Here is a 25,582-nt window from a genome sequence, read left to right as displayed (position 1 = left end):
TAAAAGTCACCTTGTCCGAAAGAGATTTACATGGTTATCAAAACGTCACGCCAGGGTAAGCCTACATGAAACACAGCCCTTATTTTAAGTGTTTAAAAAAATCCCCTATGGGGAAAAATGAATGGAACCATTTCCCTGTTTGACCTCTCATTGGCCAATGCATAGCATCAGCAATCCAGGGTTTACATACATCATTGGTTTGAACAGCCACTTCGTCTGTTTGACTGTCATCGGGATCTACCAATCGCGTGATCGCTTACAGAGGATGAGCCAATAGAAATACAGAAAAGATGTCAGGCAGTCTTTCTACGCCTGCTATGTTAGGTTATTGGTTTAGGCCCAAGGTGAACTCAGGAAGAGCCTGCCATCGGATGAGAGAAGCATCAAGCAAACCTAGCTATCATCACAAACTCTTCCTCAATCGGGCATTCTGTCCTTTTACCAAGCATATTGTAAGGTAAGGTACTCACTGTAGCATCGTTCAAATAAATATGAAGGACACAATTACAGAGGGGTAATTTTGTATAAGATAGCAACTAGCTAGCTAGTTAGCCTTCTAGCAGGCAAGCTAGCTAGCTAACTCACAACAACAAACTTCTCAGAAAGTTCTCGAAACACCCACTGAAATCCTGAACATTCTTATCACCAAAATGGTTAGCTAGCTAGCGAACTGGCTATAGTTATGCACAATGCCAGCTAGCTACATTGCTTGCGAACTAACTAAACTAGCTACTGTAGCAAGCTAGCTAACTGGCTCTTTTCTAACGTTTATCTCTAAGAAACGCAATGCGTCTTCACTGTTATCGTAACTAGCTAACGTTACCAGATCCAGAATCATGGATGAATCTGGTCAAACTACAGCAACCCATTCTTTCCAAACAAGATGCACTGTATAATTCCAGTGTAGCCAATAACACCCCATTTATTTGAAAGGCACAGGTAATGCTGTTTACAAAAACATGCCTGTCTATTCTCCTCTGTATTTCTAAAGCACATTGATGGCATTTCAACAGATGACTGACAAAGAGGAGGTGACTGGTGCAGGTGATAACCCAGAGACGATTCTAACAGGGAAGAAGTCAGGGAAAGCCTCGCTGCTGGACAGTGGTGAAGACTTTGAGATGTTAGACGATGATGAAATTGATGATGACCCTCCTCCTTTGGAAGATGCTGGGGGTGGGAAGAAGACTAAAACAGAGAAGCCTGCAGCGGACCAAGATACTAGCCATTCAGCTCCAGTAGATGAGTGGATGGATATACTAGGTAACAAAATTACCCTTACCGGTATATTTACTTTAGGTCGAAGAGAAAGGAAATTTTTTTAATTTCTTTATTTAACCAGGTAAGCCAGTTGAGAACAAGTTCTCATTTACAACTGTGATCTGGCCAAGATAAAGCAAAGCAGTGCGATTTAAAAACAACAACAACACAGTTACATATGGAATAAACAAAAACAAAATGTACAGTCAATAACACAATAGAAAATCTATATACAGTGTGTGCAAATGTAGTAAGTTATGGAGGTAAGGCAATAGATAGGCCATAGTGCAAAATAATTACAATGATCACTTACTGACAGTCATCACCATTTGGTTAAGCTTATTCTCACTTATCTATTTGCAGGTAATGGCCAGCTAAAGAAGAAAGTTCTGTGGGCAGGGAATGGGCCAGACAGCAGGCCCACAAAAGGCCAGAATGTTGTGATTCACCTGAAGACTTCACTGGCTGATGGGACTCTTATAGAAGAGCAACCTGAGCTGTCTTTCACTCTGGGAGATGGTGATGTCATCCAGGTACATTCTACTTAGTCTTTTAAGTGAAGGCAAATCCGATCTATCGGATTCCATACAATGTAGTGATGTTAGTAGATACGAGAAATGTATGTTTCAAGTTCAGTGTTGATTTTATCCACCTGCAATGCCTCCAACTTTGATCTAGGATAAGGAGAAGTGTAACTATCAGGCTTTAACTCGGGTGTGCTCTCTCGCAGGCTCTGGATCTCACGGTGCAGCTCATGGAAATGGGGGAGAAGGCCCTCGTCCAAGCCGATGCTAAATATGCATATGGTGCCCTGGGGAGGTATGGAGGGTTTCTTAATCTTGCTGGTTCTTTGTGGTTTCACTGGCATGTCTTGTTGTTGTTACCCAAACAAGATATCTATTCTGAGATTGTAATTACCTATAAAGATAACTCTGAAATGCTCGCTATGCTTCATGACGTCAGAGTACATATCGTTAACTTTTGCCTGATAGGATTCTTCGAAAGTGCTCCTCTTAATGGGAGCAAAGCTAAACTCCTCAGCACTCTTCCCTTTTTAAAAAGAGCAGTGAGTGGAATGGTGCTGTCTTGAGCTCACTGCTTATAGTACACGGCCTGACTTTGCTCTCTGATTGTGTGCTCCCTGCCCTGGCCTTCACCACTGTCTCCACTGGCAGTCTTGCCCCTGAGGTGCTTCCCAGTGCTGAGCTGGCCCTGGAGGTACAGCTGCTGGATGCCACTGAGGCCCCCGACCTTGAGCTCCTGTCCCCACAGGAGAGGGTCACCCTGGCTGGGCAGAAGAGGGAGAGGGGTAATGTCTACTACCAGAGAGGGGACTACGCCTTCGCTGTAAACTCTTATGGCATCGCCCTGCAGATCACTGAGTCCAGCTCTAAAGGTGACCGTGGTGACAGATTTTTGTGTTATTTGTGAAAGCACTGTTTTTGGATGGGACTGGGCACAAGACTCCCTGTAGTTTACTGATGGTGTGTGTGACTGTTGTTTCAGTGGACATTAGCCCGGAGGAAGAGGAGGAGCTGATGGACATTAAGGTGAAGTGTCTAAACAACATGGCTGCTTCCCAGCTCAAGTTGGATCACTACGAAGCAGCACTACGGTCCTGTGTTTTAGTACTGGCCCACCAGCCAGACAACATCAAAGCCCTTTTCCGCAAAGGCAAGGTAGGTCTCGAACAACTGAATCTGTGAATGTGTGTATTTGTGAGTGTGCATGTCTGAAAGCGTCACCATGGACTTCTGTATCTGTAGGTATTGGCCTTGCAAGGAGAATATGCTGACGCTATAAGGAATTTGAAGATGGCCCTGAAGCTGGAACCAAGCAACAAGGTACTGCACTCAACATTTACAAAATCATTATTTAGAAAGATGTAGAATGAAAACAAATTCTCAGGACCACATGTTGTTGCAGTTCTTTCTGACATCCACCAGGTGGTACCACATTCTCTAATATTGGTGATGAGGGAAACCAGGTGGACTGCAGACTCATAATTTTGGTGGATCTGATTTCGTGTTGAGGCTGTAAATAGGTTGGTTTATCGGTGCCCAGGTGATATCTAAGGCATTGCTTAGACATGTGGCTCCCTGCACAGGGCAATCTGACTGAGCGCACCACCGCGCGTTGGCTTCTTGGACCAGCTGCATGTTAATACTTAGCACTCTTGCCCAACCCCCCAAATTCACTCCTGCCGCCTCTGTCTTTTTTCAGTCCCACACACCAACATGTGAAGTCGTGCTCTGACAGAATGCCTTGTGCAATTGTCCCTTACAGTTTTTTCTTCTTCTTGGGCACTAATGTAGTGCACGAGTGTGTTGGGCTGGCAGTGGTTCATATGTTGACATTTTCTATTAGCATTGGACAAGCTCTTGCCTTCTGAACTGGGCTGCAGCATGCACCACTGAGAGTTGGTTACATAATCTCTCAAGTGTGGCTGCCTGGGAATGGTTATGGTGGTGTTTTTGCTGAAGTGTTTTAGATTAGGAGCAGGAAACCATTACAAATAGAATCTCAATGGTCTAGATTAGAACATTGCATATTTAGATGCTAAAATTGTGGTCCATTCCCTACTTTTTATTTTTGATGGATGTTATTGTTTTCTTGTCAGAATACATTCATTTAATTAACACAATTTGCCTTTATCTTCTCAATACAAATGTTTTTGTAAAATGGGGAAAGATGACTAGAACAGCAGCAGTTATGTAATTTCTGGCCTTAAACATTACTGTTGTGTGCATGACCAGAAGTATCGGCTGATTTCAACATGGGAATGCCAAGGGGGCCCTGTAGAAACCTGATATTGTGAAGCCCCCATTTAATCTTAGCAGCAGTGGGAGAGGAGACCCAAAGAGCAGAGACTTACCCAAACTCTCTCCTCTGTCTACAACACAGTGCCTGTAAGTGGCTCCTTGGAAGCTGTAATGGACATTTTGGCCAATACTGTGAAAATGTCCTAAATTGCCCACTGACAAACCCTTCAGACGAATGACTCAGAGACTTGATATGAAGGGGTTTGCTCGTGCAGGGAAGCCGTTAACTTACTACCCCATTTTTATTGGCAAGAATATTCATTTCACAGTAGCATCAATCGGCAATAATCAAGCCACCTGCAGTTAACAGAACACCTGACTATTATTGTGCATAAATGATGCCATGAGCCATTGGGAAAGTTTTGTTGTTATCAGTGAATGTGTTTTATATACACAGGCTATGTGATTGTGGGAAGGGGGTAGAGTAGTATGCCTGCAGCTTATTCTCACACTTTGCGGTCTCCTGGGGTAGACCATCCATGCAGAACTCTCCAAGCTGGTGAAGAAGCACTCGGAGCAGAAAGGCTCCGAGCAGGCCATGTACAAGAAGATGCTAGGCAACCCAGGAAGCGGTGGCATGCTGAAACAACACCAGGCCAAGTCGTCATGGGTGAGACAACATGTTTTATTTTAACCCAGCTAGGGATCAGCAATGTATGTTTCGGAGGTGTACATGGATGTCTTATCTTTTGAATGTATGTCAAAGTGATGAAACAGTCTTCAAGTCAACAGAAAGCCTCATTTTGTTTTCTTTTGTTCCCAGGGTGTCAGCTGGAAATGGCTGTTCGGTGCCACGGCTGTAGCCATCGGAGGTGTCGCCTTGTCAGTTGTCATAGCTGCCAGAAATTAGATGAGACCAATACTTTTTCTGGTGATTGCCTGCACCTTCCAAAGTGGGACCCCACAAAAAGCAACTGGACATCTGGCAGCGCCTTTTGGAACTGGTAAAAAAAGGTGACAGAAATGGCTTTATCGGCCACCTCTTTAGTGTGATTGTCCATAAGTTTCTCACTGTTCTGTCACTGCTTGGGAGAATTATGTGACAAATACTATACAATAAACATTTATATATGAAAAGTACTTACCACTTTTTAAATGTGTGTATGTCTATTTATTGCCAGACACTAATTGTTAATTGCTGCCAATGTCTTGAGCTCTATGGTAGTGATTCTAAATATAAATTGATTGATTGAGCACTCTGAAATGAGAATTCTATGAATGATCCGTCAAAGTTATTTAAAATGAGCTAATGTGATATGGTCCTATATTTTGAAAGCATATGATTGTGCAATTATTTAATTGCTGAATTATTTTTCTTTGTATTCTGCTCTTGCTCTTTTATTGGGATAGAGCCGATGAGGGGTATGAGATTAATCTAGATCACATGTGTCAAACTCATTCCACGGAGGGCCTAGTGGCTGCGGGTTTTCACTCCTCCCTTGTCCTTGATTGATGAATTAAGGTCACTAATTAGTAAAGAACTCCCCACACCTGGTTGTCTAGGGCTTAATTGAAAGGAAAAACCAAAAACCTGCAGACACTAGGCCCTCCATGGAATGAGTTTGACACCCCTGATCTAGATGCTGTATTATCTGGCCTTGTGATCCACACTCACACAGTCTTGGTCAATGGAAACTGTCACATTCCTTTGAATGGCAGAAAGAAGAAACCCACGCTTTAATGTATAGTTTATTTTATTCTCTAAGTCAATGGAGTATACCTCACTTTTGATAATTCTGAGACCAAACTTGAAGGTTGAACCTTCTAATACCAATTTTAGGTTTGGTCAGTTTAACTGTCTTTTTTTTTGACAACCTTTAAATGTGAATGATGTTTCTATGTTGTGAGGCTTGCTTATTTGAGTTTCTATAATTTTGTCATGAAATTAGAAATATCATGTTTTCTCTACAATAGACCATATGTAAAAAGACAGTCAAATGTTGCGGACATTGGTTGCTTTTGAGTTTCTCACATTCCCTCATTTGTTAATTTTGTATTTATTTCAATAAAAGTTTGTCAATTCTGTTACTATGAGCCACAACCTTTTCTATTATCAACCTTCTGGAATCTAATCTTGAAGTTGTCTTGTCACCCGTACAACTATCAATCTCTGTTTGACAGGTTGGGAGCACTTCTTTACCTCTGTTGTTACAGTACATAGACTCCACGCCTACACATTTGGGTCAAATGAGAGCTTGCCACTGTTACTGAAAAAGAAAGTAAATGGATTTATAGTACTACAGGAGGTAGAAAACACTGATTATTTTGTATTTGACACTCGGCTCCTTGCTATATAAACTGTATCTGAAGACAAGTACTCATTTGCTTAGAGCAGGGGTGTCAAACTCATTCCATTGAGTGCCGTGTTGGTTTTTGATTTCTCCTTTCAATTTGTGTCCAATTAAGAGCTATACAGCCAGGTGAGGGGAGTTCCTAATTAATCAGTGACCTTAATTCATCAATCAAGTACAAGGGAGGAGCGATAAAACCTGCAGACACTCTGCCCTCTGTGGAATGAGTTTGGGTCTATTTTGCTAGTTTGCTGACAGCTAGCAACCTAGAACATTTCCTCTCATGTCCTATTTGTTTTCTACCAATTTGTTATTGACTGGACATTCCCAACTGATGGATTCAGTCAGATATTGACTTCTTGTTGAGGTAGTCCAGTGACCTAATGTTTCCCTCTTCCTACTCACATCTCTGTTGTGTATCTGCTTTACCCTGGTAGCCACTGGCCAGACATGTCTCATGTTTTTTATGATTCATATTCTATTCTCAAAGCCTCATTATATTGAAGTAAATAAGCAGTTTATGATTAATCCTCCTGATAATGTGACGCCCTTATGTCGCGTGTACATGTTTTTATATTATTTAGCGTGTTTCAATGTATTAAATTGTGACTTCATCACGCAATGCACGTAATATGAATATTCATTGTAAAGCTAATGGTAGTTTTTGTGCGTTTACCACGGAGTGCAATTCGTGCGTGAGCGTGGAGGAAATGGTAGCAAGATGGCGGCGTTGAAGGAGGAGCAGTGCTACGGATTGTCCTGTGGACGAGTGAGCAATGGTAGTAATGTCTCCGTCTTTCACGTAAAACTCACTGACAGCGCCTTGAGAGCATTTGAAGGTTATCAAAGCAGCAAGGTAAGTGAAGAACTCAAGTAAATTGTTATTTAACTACAAAGTGGGTCTATTTTGTTGGTTGGCTGACAGAGCTAGCAAGTGGCTAGTACTTCGCTGACAAGCCATGCCATGGTTGACCAGCTCCACTAGCCAGCAAGCTTAATTGGCTCGATAGCCACTTAGCCAACGTTAGCTACTAATTTATTTACATGAGTTAGATGCTAACTCATTACTCTCAGCTAATTTCGTCATTTTAAGCTAGGTAACGTTAGCTAGCTATAATTTCTTTTTTTTCCAGTTTAGTTATATTTTTTAAACCTGAACGTAGTCGCAAATGAAGCTGGTAACGTTAGCTGCCAATGCGTTTCAAGATAAAACGCCGACTAGCTTTATCCCGAACTAGGCTCGCTAACTCTCATAACAAGTGTTTGTCAACATAAGTTAGTAGGAATTCAGTTATCTAGTTTTGCCATTACCACCACTAGTCGGAATCGATTAGCTAACGGTCAACTTGATTAACTAACATTAGCTAGGTAACAAAGTAAGCTAACTAGCTAACATTAACTAACCAACTAGTTACCTAGCTTTGATGTTAAACCTTTGATTCACGGTCAGTAATGGAACTAGGGGCGCATAACAACCAACCATATAGTGTGTATATAGCTAAAAACATAGTTAGCTACGTTAACTAGACAGCTAGCTAGTGGTGTTGAACTATCAACTTGGCCAATCGATTATATTTGGCAAAGTTTAGTAGCTAACTAAGTTTGCTGAACTAACAGTAAACTCTGGCGAGCAATGTCGTTTGTTCAACATTATCAGCTAGCTACCTAGCCAGCTATGTATGAATTGTAATCCACAAGTAAAGTGCAATCAAAACCCTTAGGTTACGCTGTTTTGCTTCTGGCAGTCTTGAAAAGTGAGCTATCTTGGAGGCTAGCCATCAGTAGCCCAAATTGCCTGCTCGAGCTTGCAGTTTTTTTTGGTCAGTTTAACCATCTCCCATTCACAGCGATTTCGATGACTGGTAAAAATAAAAATGGCAGCTAGTAAATAACAATGTTATTGTGGTGATGTTAGTCAGTTACGGACTTTGAGAGTTGTTTTGAATTGCTTGCTAGCAATCTAAAAGGTCCCCTGCCTACCTTGATTCTACTTGGGGAGCTGGCTGGCAGGCTGTGTCATAATATATTTGACGGAGAAAAGCCTGGTCATGCACAGCTAGCTACAGTATAACAAACTAGTTTTATAGTTAGTATGGCAAGTAGTTTTATGATTTGTATTTAAATTGAGTTAGGGAAGAGGAAGTGCCCAACATAGCCAGTGAGCTTTGACACACAAAGAAAACTAACATTAGCTACCTACCCTGGTAACACTAAACAGTGTCCTTGATGTAGGTAATAAGAACATAGATGATATCCTGCTGTGCTTGTCTTTGAAGCGTATTGCCTATTAGTATCATAATGCTGTTGCATATTCTTGCCCACTAAACAAACATTGATTTAAAGGCTACATTGTTAGGAGTACAGTTGATGTTGGACACACCAATATTGTCAATTTAAGTGTTTGAAATTACAGGAATCTGTATGGAATTTGTTTGACAAATTATTTTGTGGAGAACTGGCCAATTCTGTTGAATGACGCATGAAATGTGCGATAGTTCAGCTGGAGGGATTGGACCGCTGTGATCTGTGGCAATGCAGGATAGCTTTTCTCTTTTATTGCCCTGCCCAAGCTTGTCACTGATTTCAGAGGATGCGGACATTACGGAGCCTTGTAGTTGATGAATAGTGGCACTTTTTATGCCTTTCATCCCCAGGCTCCATTGTGTACTGTTGTCTAATTGCCAAATTGTGGGAATCTGGCTTTTTTGTTGCTGTGCTAAATGCACACATGGTTAAAGATACAGCCCCTTACTAGGACATTTTCATAATTGCTGAGGGAATTACGTTTTTTTTTTTTGAAATGTATCTCCTGGAGGTTAAGAGCGTTAGGCCAGTAACCGAAAGGTTGCTGGTTCGAATCCCCAAGCCGTCTAGGTGAAAAATCTGTCTGTGCCCTTGAGCAAGGCACTTACAAGTCCTCCCGTACAGACATGCCGAGTAAGCCCTTAAAGTGATATTCACAGAATTTACACAATTACATATTGATTTCCGTACCCTGTAATCAGTCTATGGACAAGGTATGACAGCAATCCATGCTTTGGTTTTATTTCCCTTGCACTGATTCCAAATGCTAACATTTTAGCATTTGTCACAAATCCAATTCAAATCATGGGACCGATATTAGCATTATGTCCAAATCATCTGAAAGTATCTAAAATTGATTGAAGCGCAACAGTCACTTATAGATTTGAACATGATGTGCGAGAAATGCTAAAATCGGTGTCATGACTTGAATAGGATTTGTGCTATAAATATTAAATGGGATTTGTGCAAATGCATTTGGAAAAGATGCCAGGGAAACCAAAGCATGGATTGCTGTCATATGTAATTTGGGTGAACTATCCTTTTAAGCTATGTCAGTATGTCATAGTATAAACCTTGTCCTATATTCACTGGTTTTTAAGAATACACCCTAAAGGTGTCCTCATGCTTCCCAGCTGAAACAGTTCGGAAGAGTTTGTGCATATACACTATCGGAACACCTACTCATTCAAGGGTTTTTCTTTATTTTTACTATTTTCTACATTGTAGAATAATAGTGAAGATGTCAACACTATGAAATAACACATGGAATCATGTAGTAACCAAAAAAGTAAAACAAATCAAAATATTTTATATTTGAGATTCTTCAAATAACCACCCTTTGCCTTGATGACAGCTTTGCACACTCTTGCCGTTCTCTCAACCAGCTTCACCTGGAATGCTTTTCCAACAGTCTTGAAGGAGTTCCCACATATGCTGAGCACTTGTTGGCTGCTTTTCCTTCACTCTGCGGTCCAACTCATCCCAAACCATCTAAATTGGGTTGAGGTCGGGTGATTGTGGAGGCCAGTTCATCTAATGCAGCACTACATCACTCTCCTTCTTGGTCAAATAGCCTTTACACAGCCTGGATGTGTGTTGGGTCATTGTCCTGTTGAAAAACAAATGATAGTCCCACTAAGCGCAAACCAGATGGGATGGCATGGCGTATCGCTGCAGAAGGCTGTGGTAGCCATGCTGGTTAAGTGTGCCTTGAATTCTAAATAAATCACAGACAGATTCACCAGCAAAGCATCCCCACACCATCACACCACCTCCTCCATGCTTCAAGATGGGAACCACACATGCAGAGATCATCCTTTCACCTACTCTGCGTCTCACAAAGACACAGCAGTTGGAACCAAAAATCTCCAATTTGGACTCATCAGACCAAAGGACAGATTTCCACCGGTCTAATGTCAATTGCTCGTGTTTCTTGACCCAAGCAAGTCTCTTCTTCTTATTGGTATCCCTTAGTAGTGGTTTCTTTGCAGCAATTCAACCATGAATGTCTGATTTCATGCAGTCTCCTCTGAACAGTTGATGTTGAGATGTCTGTTACTTGAACTCTGTGAAGCATTTATTTGGGCTGCAATTTCTGAGGCTGGTAACTCCAATGAACTTATCCTCTGCAGCAGAGGTAACTCTGGGTCTCCCATTCCTGTGGCGGTCCTCATGAGAGCCAATTTCATCGTAGCGCTTGATGGTTTTTGCGACTGCACTTGAAGAAACTTTAAAAGTTCTTGAAATGTTCCGGATTGACTGACCTTCATGTCTTAAAGAAATGATGGACTGTCGTTTCTCTTTGCTTATTTGAGCTGTTCTTGCCATAATATGGACTTTGTCTTTTACCAAATAGGACTATTCTGTATACCACCCCTACCTTGTCACAACACAACTGATTGTCTCAAACGCATTAAGAAGGAAAGAAATTACACAAATTAACTTTTAACAAGGCACACCTGTTAATTGAAATGCATTCCAGGTGACTACCACATGAAGCTGTTTGAGAGAATGCCAAGAGTGTGCAAAGCTGTCCTCAAGCAAAGAGTGGCTATTTAATGAATCTCCAATATAACATATATTTTTGTCTCAAAATGGACAAACGATACTATTGCTGTTTTTTCTCTTTGTTTTTCTAGCGAAGGTCTTTTTAAGGGAGTATGTGAGCACCCTCGTTCGCCTAGCCATGTTCTGCTAGCCGAACTGAAGCATGCTGATGCCTTAAGTCACAGGTTGGCCTAGCTAGACAGCGTTTACGTCTTAGAGGGCGCCGTTGACCCCCTTTTGACCCCTCTGGGTATGGAGCACAGTGGGTTGGAAGCTGAATCTGGGATGGGTAAGAGGTAAATCCTGCATCATTAAGGGGGTGTTTTCCCTCAGTCCTGTAGCCAGCTGGCCACAGACAGACAAAATAAGATCCGTCTTGAAAAAGCTCAGACACCGCAAAGAAGGGAGGAAAGTTAAGATGACAAACAATGCCTTGTGCTCCAGTTTTGATATCTGTGTCCAGGATAAACAGCTGTGAAGTGAGTTCCCTGTCTGGGGAGTTCTGTCTATTCCAAACACACAGTATAATGACATATTTTATTGCTCCTTTCTTTGTGAAATTAAACGATCGTTGTAGATGGAATACAGAGTTAAGCACTGCCAGTTCACTTAGACCTCTGGCCTCATGTTGACCTGGAGGAAAACTTATAATATATGGTATATAAAAAGTATTGTTTTAACACATCCTATTTTACCTTCCAATGATTCATTATTTTTGTCTAGGTCAAGTCCTCCTCAGAGAATGGTATTATACAGTAGGCTTGGGCGGTATCCAGATTGTCATACCTTCATACCGACCTTGTGCCATACAAGGATATTCGAAACACCGGCACAGAAAACAAGGGGTAGGGTTGGGTGGTAATCAGATTTTCAAATCGTCATACCATCTATCTCTCATAACAGGATATACGGTGTTACCGGCTTAGTACACAAGGGGGTGCCAAAAAACGGGTGTCTACGACCAGAATGCTAACAAAATTAGCACAAGTATTAGCGAATTTTCAATGGAGGCTGCTAGCTAAATATGCTAACGAGCGCAAACGAAAATAAACGAAGTGCAAAGACAGGCAATCCAGCTCATAAAGTTCTACATGTGTAGGTAGGCGCAACCAAATGTAATTTTTGGTGAGTTTGGACATTTACAAGCGAATGTGAACGAGAAACATTGTGCAAATTAACAGTTTTGGTGCATGCTTGTCTGAAGGAAGAACAGTACTGGCTCTGGAACAGAATGTGTAGGCTACACGCTGTGTCTGTGTGGAGTCTGGCGTCGCTAGGGCAACGGGCCTGCCTGCTCTGCTCGAAGAAGACAGGCCGAGAACTGAGAGGAGAAAAAAAACCTAAGGAAATTAAGATAGTGGCAGCTGTTCAAATAACTCATCCAGTGGGCTTTAGCTTCTCAAACACGGCAGAAAGTGAACACACTATGATGCCCCCGTCACCTTATTAATTCAGCCACGTACTTAGATTAACTTGCAAGTTAAACTTAGGGGTTGTGTTAATGCAGAATTCTGCATTTTTCACGCAGGGATAAAAAGAGAATGCGTAAGATATCTTGCTGCATTTTGTAAACGCAGATGTAAAATGCTTCTTATTGTAATTTCTGCTCGTCGTCAGACTAATTTCGCGCTTCAGTTACAATTCTCCACTCAGATGAGAATTCCAGAATGGCATTCTATCAGCAGACCGCACTCTGACGTGTGTAGCTACTTTTCTCCAGTAAAATGCTAGATTAACTTTAAGCAACACATTCTTTCTATAATAAACATTACAAATATGATGGCTATGCAGCGTTTTTGCTTTTTATAGTAAGCTCATTTACTTGTGGCTACCAGCCAAATAGCGTTGCACTTCTGTCATCTGATGAAAATTAAGCGATTTTTCTGCTGAATGTGTTGCACTAATGTATTTTCTGTGAAGGAAAACTATAGTTGCATATCCCTGATCACTCTATTGAAGCAAAAAACACTGTTGGCTTTCAATATAAAATGGGACCCCTGTCAATACACAGCTGGACTCACCTGCTCCCACTTTCTCCCGTTGTGCTGTTTAAGTGATAATGCCCGAGAAGCCGGTGTTTGGAGGATATATTGGCACGGGTGTTAGGCCCAAGACAAAGTCGAGTGACTGGCTCAACTGTTCTGGGGAACTACGGTAAGCTTTGTAATGTTAAATAATGTGACTGGTGAAATAAAGCAGATCGCGTTCTTAATCTCCTAACGTATTGTAAGTTGACTGCAGGTATTTACTTAAAAGTAGCTTAGTGGTTAAGAGCGTTGTGCCAGTAACCGAAAGGTCGCTGGTTCTAATCCCAGAGCCGACTAGGTGAAAAATCTCTGCCCTTGAGCAAGGCACTTAACCCTAATTGCGCCTGTAAGTCGCTCTGAATAAGAGCGTCTGCTAAATGACTATAATGTAGCTACAAATATTAAAATGTATTGAACAACTTCAAAGGAATAGTTTAAACGGTATCAACGTTATTGAAAAACAATCCCGTGGCTATTTCCAAATACGCTATACCGCCCAAGCCTAACAAGGGGCACTGTTTTCAAACTCCACTGAGGTTCTGTAATCTGGAAGTTAGCAACGCTAACAAGTACATGTAAAATCGCATAGAGAATGCGAACGAGCGCATTGCTAACATTTTATACAGTCTCTGACCTAAACTGTACAAGTAACTTAAATGCTACTCAGTTTACTACACGCTCAAAACACATTATACAGCAAGGCTCTTGATCTAGGAGAGGATTCTCTGCTGTTACCAAGCGAAGCCTGATTTTGGATAAGCAAACCACTTAGCAAGATGGCTAACTAGCTACTAAATTAACAAACCGAAAGCACAAATGCAGCACATTTTAGACAGTGATAAGGTACATAGCTGGCAGATATTTTGTTTTGAATTCCATACTGTAACTAGATCACCTGGCGTGTGCTGCACAACAGTGAGTGACTTATAAGGCTCCGGTCTCGTCGTTGTGTGCTTGTAAACAAACACCACGTGACTCGGGACTACCGGCAAGCTTCATAAAGAAAAATTGTGACTGATGAAGTGAGGAATGTGATCTTTATCTCCTAACGTATTGCACAAGTTGACTGCAGTTACTTACTTAAAGTAGATACAAATACTCAATTTTATAATTTAAAAAAAGCAAAGAAATAGTTTAAACAGTTTTGACGATATTGAAGAACCATCCTGTGGCTGTCTCCAAATAACCCGGGTATACTTTATACCTCCCAAGCCTATTATACAGCATTTAGAGCTTTGTGCTGTCTACGTTTATTATGCAATAGTCCTCAGGTAGCATGGCAGACAGACTGTTATCCATGTCTGACTTGAGCAGTGCCAATGTCAGCCAGTTCCTCTGCTTGCACATCTGAGCGGAAGCACAGAGTGAACTGGAGCTCCATTCTGGGGATTGCCAATCTGGAGACTAACACACACTAGGAAATATAAGGCCTAATGTGATATTTTATCCTTTGAAGCTTTGATGTAAATCTACCGCAAAGTGTTCAAACGTGGCCTTTTTTATGATGAAGCAGTCGTCCTCTACCCTACATATCCCCCAATTGTCAGACAAGCGCAGGTTGTAAAGAATTGAATACCGTCCAATAACTTTTCAGAACAACATTCTATTGCTGTACCATCTTCTTCTGTTGTTTTTTGATAGGTAGTGTTTATTCAACCGGCTGCTGGTTTTCATCGAGATGTATATTTTGCCGCCAGATGCCTCCAGTTACTTCAGCAGTAACCTTTTTTAGAAAAGTATCCAGTGAATGAAATCCTGTCAATACCTTCAAGATGGCACCTACAATATTTCAGCAAAATAGATAGTTGAACTTTTGGTGTCCCTCTGGGATCATTGACAATGATGTTTTGGCCCAAAGCCTTTTGGTTTCAATGGGTGAGGTAATGGCCAGGTTATTCTAGGCTTCTGTGCAGGCAGTGTGAATTTTTACAGTATGTTCCTTACGCAGTAGGCCTACATCACCCCTAAAGCCTCCAGCATACCAGAGCATTGAGCTCTATCTATGATAAAAGGGTGAAGAGAAGTGTTTCTAATTTCAAACCAGTTTTCAATTGATAAGCTAAGCCAAAACATTTTACCATTTTATATTTTTATTTTGTTTTCTTTCTCACATGTGAGCCAGTCTTGCTAGTAGGCTTACAGAGATACTTGATACAAGTAGCTTCACAAACTAGCACAGGAGATGCCTCGTATCCTGTCTTTGGAGAGCCTTTTCAGTCTTGGCTAAACCCTTTGAGTTTTCTGGCGGGCACCAGGAGTGCTCTGGGTTTACTTTTTCCCCTTGACACCAGAGACAAGGGACTGATTGAGCTTTAATGAGCTGTCCTCTATCCTATTTAGTATGCACTTTTGTTGCCTCTCCAGGTGAAGGCCTTCGATTGGCTGTCACTGGAAACGTGTCTTTATGAGGATGGAACACACCATTTCCACCCAATCGCTCAATCCAACAGTTGAAATAAGCCAAAATAGAATGTACATTCTTTCCACTTGTTGCCCATTTGTTAAACAGTAGTCCAGTTATCTGAAACTCATGTCATTTTCTTATTTGACACAGAACACACTTTGGAAGTTTTTGTATCATGCTATCTGGGATGATACAGGGCAGGTTTCCGACCCTGTGGGAAGTAACAGCGACTGGTCCAGATTTTGTTGCTTCATGCTGGTCAGCCAGCCCTGGTGCCATGGATATTTAAGGAACGTTGACTCCCCAGTTTGAACAGAACAAATGGGGCATTAGCGAGACCATAACCACAGCCATATATGACTCCCGTGGGCTAGTCACACCGGACGGCCTGGTGTCAATGTGTACAGAGCAGACCTAACTTGCATTCTTGCTAGGTCTCTTGTCTAGTCATTGCACTATAAAAGAGTCCATGTAAACATGACCCAGTAGTCAAGTGTTGGTAGCTGTCCCCAGACAATGTCCAGTCCTGTCCTTCTGAGAGCTGGTCTGGTGCCACCACTGCGTGTGGAAATGAGCTGTTGGATCTTAACACCATGTCCGAGGCCATTGGCCCACGCGGGTAGTTGCTCTGTTCCACTGCCCTCTGACGACCTCCACAGATGAGTCCTGGAAAATTCAGGAGGATCCTGATCCTCATAACAGCATATGTCCTTACTCTTAGTTCCTGTGTCATAGGTTAGCTAATGTCCCATAGTAGGATGGTATTATGTGGGTGATTTGACATGCGCTGATATAAGCACACACCCCTGAGGGGCGCCCGTGTTGACGGTCAGCGTTGCGGAAGTGTTGTTGCCTACCCTCACCACCTGGGGGCGACCTGTCAGGAAGTCTAGGATCCAGTTGCAGAGGAATGGTGTTCAGTCCCAGGGTCCCGAGCTTGGTGACGCGCTTGGATTTGACTTGTGTTGAACGATGAGTTGTTGAACGCTGATAGGCGTCGTTGATTTCAAGTTCCAATTTCTGCTGTTTGTAGAAGCTTCTTAGAAATGTCAATTTGATTGCTCCGTTCCTCTACAAAGACGGCTGTTGCAAACTAGCCTAAACTCATGTAGTGTATTGATTTAGTTTTCAAAAGAGTGGAACAATGGTGCTACGTCGTCAGTTTTCAAAATCCATGTGAAAACTGAGCCTCTTCTGTCAATCATTCATTTTAAGTTGTTTTAGGCCTATGTGGTTTATTACGTTTAGCAGTTCTTTGACTTTATTTAATTAATTTGTTTCAAAGAACTGTTGAGACCCCTTTGACGTGATTCCAAATAAGCCAACACAATGACCCTCATTGAGTTGTGAGCGTTTATGTTACATTGTGTTTAAACTTTCAACCAGTGTTTTATAATAGTGCAAATATCTCCCCAGAGAGATGAGGGAAACACCACGGCACTGTTGAAATTATCTATAGGGATGTTGAATTGGTGCAAAATGCACAGTGAACATTGAGGCCTTCAATGTTTTAGGAGTAGCCCTCCTACTGACCCTGACACATGACATTCTAGTCATAGGTTAGTCTGGTTACTGGCAGGTTCATGTGGATGGGGATTAGGACTAACTATTCTTGTCTCTTCTATTGCAGGTCTGTAATCCAAATAGAATGTAGCCTAACATTAAAAGGGGAAAGCACCAGTGAAAACCATTGTGCTGTGCTTTTGCTTTGGCAGGAATGGATCTGTGCATATCTGCCTTCTCTTCGCATGCAGATAACCTGTCAGACAGCTGACTCTTTGCCAACTAGTCTGCAGGTCAATAACATCCCAGTGTTCAAACCACTCATTAAATTGCCAACAGGTGAATGTTGAAGGATCACCATCGCTCAACTCTCTATTCTAGCCTCGTCTTATCAGTCTTTGTCTTACAAAGGTACTCCCCAGAGAGTAGAAATCTTGGGCCTAGACTCGATCAGATGTCTCTTACTTTGTTGCATGACACCAGCATTTGGCCATTCTCCGGTGTTGTGTGAACTTCCATGGGCCTGTCATTGAGTCACGGTGTTGTGTGAACTTCCATGGGCCTGTCATTGAGTCACGGTGTTGTGTGAACTTCCATGGCCCTGTCATTGAGTCACGGTGTTGTGAACTTCCATGGCCCTGTCATTGAGTCACGGTGTTGTGAACTTCCATGGCCCTGTCACTGAGTCACGGTGTTGTGAACTTCCATGGCCCTGTCACTGAGTCACGGTGTTGTGAACTTCCATGGCCCTGTCATTGAGTCACGGTGTTGTGAACTTCCATGGCCCTGTCACTGAGTCACGGTGTTGTGTGAACTTCCATGGCCCTGTCACTGAGTCACGGTGTTGTGTGAACTTCCATGGCCCTGTCACTGTGTTGTGTGAACTTCCATCGCCCTGTCATTGAGACACGGTCAGAAGTAGGGCAAAATTTAAACACAAAGCAGACAACTCTTTGGTCCTTTAAAAACCTACTGTATGTATAATATTGTGTGCTATAGCTTGGAAAGTAAATAAATGTGACTCGATTACGTGATCTTTGTTTCCAACATTAGGGCTGTTTTCCTAAAGAAGTTAAATCTGCTTCGTGTTTTGTTTTCTTGCCGCGACACTAACTAGTATCGCAATACTGGTATCATCCCGGACCTAGTCAGGAGCCACATTCTCTCCTAAGGTTAGCTCTGTAGAACATTCTGGGCTCCAGTCCCAGAGAATAGTGACATGTCAGCAGCCCATTCAAATGAACAGGCTGAGTGTTGCACTCTGTCAGTAGAGTGGTGGAGGGGGATGGGGGAGCTAAATTCGGTGCTCTGTTTTACATTGCAGTAGTGTGGGGGACTAAATGTGCAGGCTCCATTAAAGGTCTGGCTGGCTGGTTGGACTGAGCACATGTCTAGGTAAAACCAGAGTGGATCTCTTCCCAGGAAAGGGAGGGGTTGTATTGTCATTCAAATCTGACGACGGTTGTTGGTTTTAATAAATGTATTGTGTATTGTCTTTATGCCCAATTGCACTGAATCTACATTCACCACAGTGTGTTCAAGTTACCACCTCATTCTCAGAAGGATGTGGCAAAGGAGGAACCTGAACACGTACATATTACCTTTTTGATGTGTGTCAAGAAAAGTCACCCTTGATTTGAGAACACAAAAACATAGCTATAACTTGTATTTCACATTATGAGTAATGGGAAAGTATGCAGGCCAGGGGCTACCCTGTTGAAAGTGATATGTCCTCAGCTGCCAGTGTGAGCTCTGTGGCTGTGTTCAGTAGGGCCCTATAAAATCTGCATCGCGGAGAACGTGGAATCCAGACATTTAAAATGGAATTCGACAATATAAAATAATAACATTTACATTTTAGTCATTTAGCAGGCGCTCTTATCCAGAGCGACTTACAGTTAGTCAGTGCATACATAATCTTTCTTTTTATTAAATTTTTTCATACTGGCCCCCCGTGGGAATCGAACCCTCAACCCTGGCGTTGCAAACGCCATGCTCTACCAACTGAGTTACATCCCTGCCGGCCATTCCCTCCCCTACCCTGGACGACGCTGGGCCAATTGTGCGCCGCCCCATGAGTCTCCCGGTCGCGGCCGGCTACGACAGAGCCTGGATTCGAACCAGGATCTCTAGTAATGGTCTCTTGCTAGTGCTCACTTGCATTAACCCTTAGCCTACAATGGTCACACCCCTGCGGAAATCGAATTAACATAATCAAAAAATCCCCATCAAAATCCGTCTAAGCTACATGGGTTGTGTGTCAATCCACCACATCCACCGATATCGACCTTCCGCATCTACAGTGAAAGGTGGCAGAGCTAGAGCGGTGTTTGTCAGACCATGAGACGTCTTCTCACATAATCGAATGTAGTGTCCAAACAGTTTGGCCTACAAACTACACTCTATTGAAAGATGAGATTCTCAAGAACACGATGGTGTCCTCCGTTTTGCTCTAGGACCTCCACAAGCCTCACGACTCGTCTGAAGGTCCCCGGTACCAGTTTAAAAAAAATAATGGAAGTGTGTACAGTTGTGGTCAAAAGTTTTGAGAATGACACAAATATTAATTTTCAGTCTGCTGCCTCAGTTTTTATGATTGCAATTTGCATATACTCCAGAATGTTATGAAGAGTGATCAGATGAGTTGCAATTAATTGAAAATGAATTTAATCCCCCCAAAAAACATTTCCACTGCATTTCAGCCCTGTCACAAAAGGACCAGCTGACATGTCAGTGATTCTCTCGTTAACACAGGTGAGTGTTGACGAGGACAATGCTGGAGATCACTCTCATGCTGATTGAGTTAGAATAACAGACTGAAGCTTTAAAAGGAGGGTGGTGCTTGAAATCATTGTTCTTCCTCTAACTATGGTTACCTGCAAGGAAACACATGCCGTCATCATTGCTTTGCACAAAAAGGGCTTCACAGGCAAGGATATTGCTGCTAGTAAGATTGCACCTAAATCAACCATTTATCGGATCAACAAGAACTTCAAGGAGAGAGATTCAATTGTTGTGAAGAAGGCTTCAGGGCGCCCTAGAAAGTCCAGCAAGCGCCAGGACCGTCTCCTAAAGTTGATTCAGCTGCGGGATCGGGGCACCACCAGTGCAGCGCTTGCACAGGAATGGCAGCAGGCAGGTGTGAGTGCATCTGCATGCACAGTGATGCGAATTCTTTTGGAGGATGGCCTGGTGTGTAAGTCGCTCTGGATAAGAGCGTCTGCTAAATGACGTAAATGTAAGAAGGGCAGCAAAGAAGCCACTTCTCTCCAGGAAAAACATCAGGGACAGACTGATATTCTGAAAAAGGTACAGGGATTGGACTGCTGAGGACTGGGGTAAAGTCATTTTCTCTGAAACCCCTTTCCGATTGTTTGGGGCATCCGGAAAAAAGCTTGTCCGGAGAAGACAAGGTGAGCGCTACCATCAGTCCTGTGTCATGCCAACAGTAAAGCATCATGAGACCATTCGTGTGTGGGGTTGCTTCTCAGCCAAGGGAGTGGGCTCACTCACAATATTGCCTAAGAACACAGCCATGAATAAAGAATGGTACCAACACATCCTCTGAGAGCAACTTCTCCCAACCATCCAAGAACAGTCTGGTGACGAACAATGCCTTTTCCACATGATGGAGCACCTTGCCATAAGGCAAAAGTGAGAACTAAGTGGCTCGGGGAACAAAACATCGACATTTTGGGTCCATGGCCAGGAAACTCCCCAGACCTTAATCCCATTGAGAACTTGTGGTCGATCCTCAAGAGGCGGGTGGACAAACAAAACCCCACAAATTCTGACAAACTCCAAGCATTGATTATGCAAGAATGGGCTGCCATCAGTCAGGATGTAGCCCAGAAGTTAATTGACAGCATGCCAGGGCGGATTGCAGAGGTCTTGAAAAAGAAGGGTCAACACTGCAAATATTGACTCTTTGCATAAACTTAATGTAATTGTCAATAAAAGCCTTTGACACTTATGGAATGTTTGTAATTATACTTCAGTATACCACAGTAACATCTGACAAAAATATCTAAATACACTGAAGCAGCAAACTTTGAAAAGCAATACTTGTGTCATTCTCAAAACTTTTGACCATGACTGTATATATAAAGATTTAGTGCCTAAAATAAGGGGATAAATACATGTATAAAAAAAAATCAAGTTTCCTGATCTCTCTTGCATCTCTGACACAAAATAAAGCACATTTTATAGGGCCCTCGTTCAGTGTCAGTAGTCAGTGGTTGGGTGTTCTGCAGTGCCAGCATTCCCTCAGTGGCAGTGGGACCCTGCTCTTTCCAAAGGCCCTTCTGTGTTCTGGGCAGGCTAGCCTCGCTTTATGGTTCACATGTTATCTCCAGACGTGTCAATGAGGAAGGAAACTAGAGGGACTTCCTCTTGCTTGGCAGAGTTGTCAAGCATTTTCCCTCAGAATATTGTTCCTTTTATTCATTACATTAATGTGTGATGGGCAGGCTAGGCTAACTTATTCAAGCTTTTGTGCTTTGTCTCCTATCAAGAATGTCATGTTATGCTCTTGTCAAGTCTCCTATCATGCAACCAAAAGTTTCCTCAGTAGTGGTATGTTTATGGCTAGGTCTGCTTGACTTGGATAGAGTAGGCTATTCACTGACGTGCCCTGCTGTGCTGCTACCATGGCTTCTTTAGCAGTGTACACCATTGTGTAATAGGTTTAAAGCTTTACCTAAGGTGAAAGGGGGCACTTGTTGGAGTTAAACACCAGCGTCTCTTCTTAAACCATCTTATTTTTCTTCCACACATTCGGACACGGTCAGGCTTTGTTGTAGGTTGAAAGGATGATTACACTGTGATGGCGCTCCAGAACCTCATGTGCTATGGATGGAAGTTTGTGTACAACTTGTTTACCAAAGTTATTTTGCTCACAACATTGAAAAAGGATTTGATCACAACTTTTTTTGTTTATTGTTCTATTAGGCTTTTGATGAAGTAATTCTCATGGCTATTCACACAACTGATTTAGGTTTCTTTCGTCTTCTTATGTCATGATGCATTTGATATGAATTGGCTGTGCTGTTGGGTACATTGTGATCTAGGGTTGGGTGGTATCCAGAAATCCATACCTTCATACCGTGCCTGTGCCATCCCGGGATATATATATATATATATATATATATATATATATATATATATATATATATATATATGGTATTACCGGTAGTGCACACAAGGGATGTATTAAAATAAATAAATAAAAAATTAACGTAAAGAAAGCTCACAGAACATCACTTACCAGAATGCTAACAAGGACTAAGGAATTCTCATAGCGGATCCTAGGTAAATGCTAACGAGCACATGCGAACATTTACTACGAGGACCGACAACCCAGCTCATAAAGTTAAGCAAGTATCTCAAAACGGAGTTTGCAGCACACACAAAACAAATATTAGACAGCAATGATCTTAATCCAGGAGGGGATTGTCTCTACTGCTGTTAGCAAGAATCTTGCAAGCTTATGTTAGCAAAACCTAGCTGGAGAAAATGTATTTGGCACATCTTAGAGTTAATGTAATAGTTATTTATATATATATATATATCTTATATCTGGCAAAAATGGAGTATTGAAATTCACACAAGTGTAACTTGATCACCTCACTTAAGTTCCGCTGCAGGAGTGACTCCGCTCAAGATGCTCCCATTTTGCTCATTTTGCTTCTTTGTAAACAAACACGTGACTGGCTCAAACTGCAGTTTTTTGGGAAACTAGTACCTGTAGGCTTCATAATGAAAAATTATCTAGTGGGTGAAATGATGAACGTGATCTGCATTATCTGTTACGTAGTGCACAAGTTGACTGCAGGTATTTATTTTAAAAGGATTCATATTCAAAGCCCAAAAAACGTCACTTACCAGAATGCTAACAAAATGCTAACAAATACTAAGGAATCCTCAGACAACGCTAACTAAATGCTAACGAGCGCATTGCGGACATTTTGTACTGTTTCTGACCTAAACTATAAAAGTAACTAAAAAATGCTACTTAGTTTGCTGCATGCACAAAACAAATATTAGCCAGCAAGGCTCTTGATCCAGGAGGGGATTCTCTGCTGTTACCAAGCGAATACTTGATTTTGGAAGAAGCTAACCACTTAGCTAGATAACTAGCTACTAAATTAGCAAACCAAATGCACAACTGCAGAGCATTTAGCACATTTTAGACCGTTAACTTAATATTTATAAGATAACTAGCTGGCAAACATTTAGCTGTGAATTCCATAATGTAATTAGATCACCTGGCGCATGCTGCACAACAGTGAGTGGCTCACAAGGCTCCGGTCTCTTGTCGTTGTGTGCTTGTAAACAAACACTACGTGACTGAGGACTACCGTAAGCTACTGTACATAATGTGACGGATGAAATGAAGAATGCAATGTTTATCTCCTAACGTATTGCACAAATTGACTGCAGGTATTTACTTAAAGTAGCTACAAATATTCATATTCACCGATTTTGAGTGTTTGTACCCCGTAACTTCATATTTATGAGCCTCATCTGGGGGCTGCTAACAGCTTAAAAAGAAAAGAAAAAAAGAAAATGTTATCACCAGGAACACCATTCTGATTGGCTGGCTGTTACAATGAATAGCCTGTGATGAAAAACAAATGAGGACACCACAATTTACTGCCCAGCAACTGGCATGCTGCTTTTTATGCGTACCGATTTTCTGCTGGATATGCCTGTGTATCTGTCAGCTCATGTGTCTATGTAGGCGAACACAAACATGAAAACGGGGAAGGAAGCTAAGCTGATTGAAGTTGATTGCCTGCTGTTTGCTTTGCATTTCAATCCTGTCACCCTCTAAAGGGATGGTTTAATGGGTTAAGCGATAGCAAGGCCTCAACATTTAGAGAGTTGGAGCGGATTGCGAGGCAATTTCCACTGCACAGGGGCAGGTCCAGAATAAACTCGTAATTTGAGTGGTTGATGTGAAATACAGAAGAAGGTCGTTACCCCTCATCCAAAAATGACATTTTAAAAAGCTCCATGCTAACAGTGATCCCACTGAGTTAGTATGCACATGGGAAAGAAAGGGGCTGCTTCCTCACCTGTTACTACTGTGGGAAAGGGGAAGCTGCTTGACCGATTAGTCCCATAATGTTCAAAGATTATCAAGATTACTCACTTTTTTTGTATGCCTAGACTATTTGAAGATGCATAACAAGGGTAATTTTGATATGGTTTGATTTCTCTAGTATTGCAGTGCTTTGTTCAGTGTGCCTGTCACCTTGAGTGGGCTTTACTGAACATTCCACTACGTTACCCCACCAAGCAGGATCTATGAATTTTGACCCACTAAATCCACTTGTTCAGTATTATCAAATTTTTCAATGTGACTGTGTTAATTTGTCCTCGTCCATTTCTCTCAGGGACTGTCTTCACAACCGCTGATCCGATTTACTGGAAGCCAAGGGGTAAGTGCATTCGTAGTTTTTATAAACCTTTTTAAATTTGTATCTATCCCGAGTACAATTGTGATCACTGTCAGTAAATGATATGTTTAGTTTGCACCACAGACTACATTTTCCTATCAGTAAAGAATGATTAACTCAGTGACTGGGTCCTGTGCGTATAACCAGGCACTGACTAAACTGCCTCTGTAGCTGCAGTGAGCTGTATTTGTTGTCTGCGGGTGACTGGCAGGATAAGATTTTCCTGTAATTTTAGCATGACTACAATTACATCTGCACTGAGCAGGATGAGCACGGCTGTACTCGCAGCCCTCAAGTAGAGGTTCCCCTCCCAGGGTGGACAGACAGCTCTCCTATCTGAGAGACAAGGACCCAGACCAGACCCATCACATGCTCTTCCAGTTCTAGCAGCATCAGCCTGTACAATTCACCCATACATTCTACAGTAGCATTAAAATAGTTTTTTTTCTAAAGCGAGTGTTGTTGCATTCTCATTAAGAGCAGCACTGTATGCGTTCCAGACACTTAGCGCTGCTTGTCTGTTTCTCCACCAAACGAAGCTCACTGGGTCACAGTGGAGCGGCCCCATTTTCAGAATCACACAAGATAACACTTTTCAAACAGTTTTCACGTCTTGCCTTTTACCCTGTAGTGTTTACTGTGTAGATTAGATTCATGTATTTGTTATCATGTCAGAGGTCAGAACTTAAACTGGAGCGGTGCCACAGATCTTGCTAACGTGTCTAATTTATATTGTTTGGATAACCCTCAGTCTGTAATATTTGATCATGCTAGAGAGTATTAAAGGAGCTGCTGCGTTCTTCATATGGCCGTATATCTCCATCAGATGCCTGCGTCTTTCCTCCCTGACTATTCTCATTTCAGATGCTTATAGTGGGAGGGGAGGGATCAGTAATTGCTCCTATCAACTTGAGAGATCAGATGGTTAGAAAATATGGTGTTTTTACATGCTGAATTATGA

At 42.1% G+C, this 25,582-nt stretch overlaps 2 protein-coding genes across 2 annotated transcripts in view; both read left to right on the top strand.

The window, feature by feature from the left end:
• Positions 1 to 322: 322 nt before the first annotated feature.
• Positions 323 to 6,110, top strand: LOC311130638 (peptidyl-prolyl cis-trans isomerase FKBP8-like). Its single transcript, XM_084163428.1, has 10 exons — positions 323 to 457; positions 1,014 to 1,263; positions 1,624 to 1,793; positions 1,991 to 2,079; positions 2,436 to 2,656; positions 2,767 to 2,939; positions 3,027 to 3,104; positions 4,555 to 4,692; positions 4,846 to 5,341; positions 5,627 to 6,110. The coding sequence occupies exons 2-9, from the start codon at positions 1,014 to 1,016 to the stop codon at positions 4,930 to 4,932; spliced, it is 1,206 nt and encodes a 401-aa protein (XP_084019554.1). The 5' UTR covers positions 323 to 457; the 3' UTR covers positions 4,933 to 5,341; positions 5,627 to 6,110.
• A 962-nt stretch (positions 6,111 to 7,072) lies between these two features.
• Positions 7,073 to 25,582, top strand: part of LOC311130487 (RNA polymerase II elongation factor ELL-like) — a 39,124-nt gene continuing 20,614 nt past the window's right edge. The window contains exons 1-2 of the mRNA XM_084163236.1: positions 7,073 to 7,229; positions 24,559 to 24,603. Coding sequence (XP_084019362.1) covers positions 7,095 to 7,229; positions 24,559 to 24,603 — 180 coding nt within the window. The 5' untranslated portion in view covers positions 7,073 to 7,094. The remainder of the gene's footprint in view (positions 7,230 to 24,558; positions 24,604 to 25,582) is intronic.

This window comes from Coregonus lavaretus (assembly GCF_964263955.1).
Source record: "Coregonus lavaretus genome assembly, chromosome: 6".
NCBI classification, from domain to species: domain Eukaryota; kingdom Metazoa; phylum Chordata; class Actinopteri; order Salmoniformes; family Salmonidae; genus Coregonus; species Coregonus lavaretus.
This window is presented reverse-complemented; position numbering and strand designations above follow the sequence as displayed.

Bases quoted from the DNA above. Each gene is read 5' to 3' on its own strand.
- LOC311130638 (XM_084163428.1), top strand. From the start codon at position 1,014: ATGACTGACAAAGAGGAGGTGACTGGTGCAGGTGATAACCCAGAGACG. The intron at 1,794-1,990 runs GTACATTCTACT...GCTCTCTCGCAG, and splicing joins GAGATGGTGATGTCATCCAG to GCTCTGGATCTCACGGTGCA. The intron at 2,080-2,435 runs GTATGGAGGGTT...CTCCACTGGCAG, and splicing joins GCATATGGTGCCCTGGGGAG to TCTTGCCCCTGAGGTGCTTC.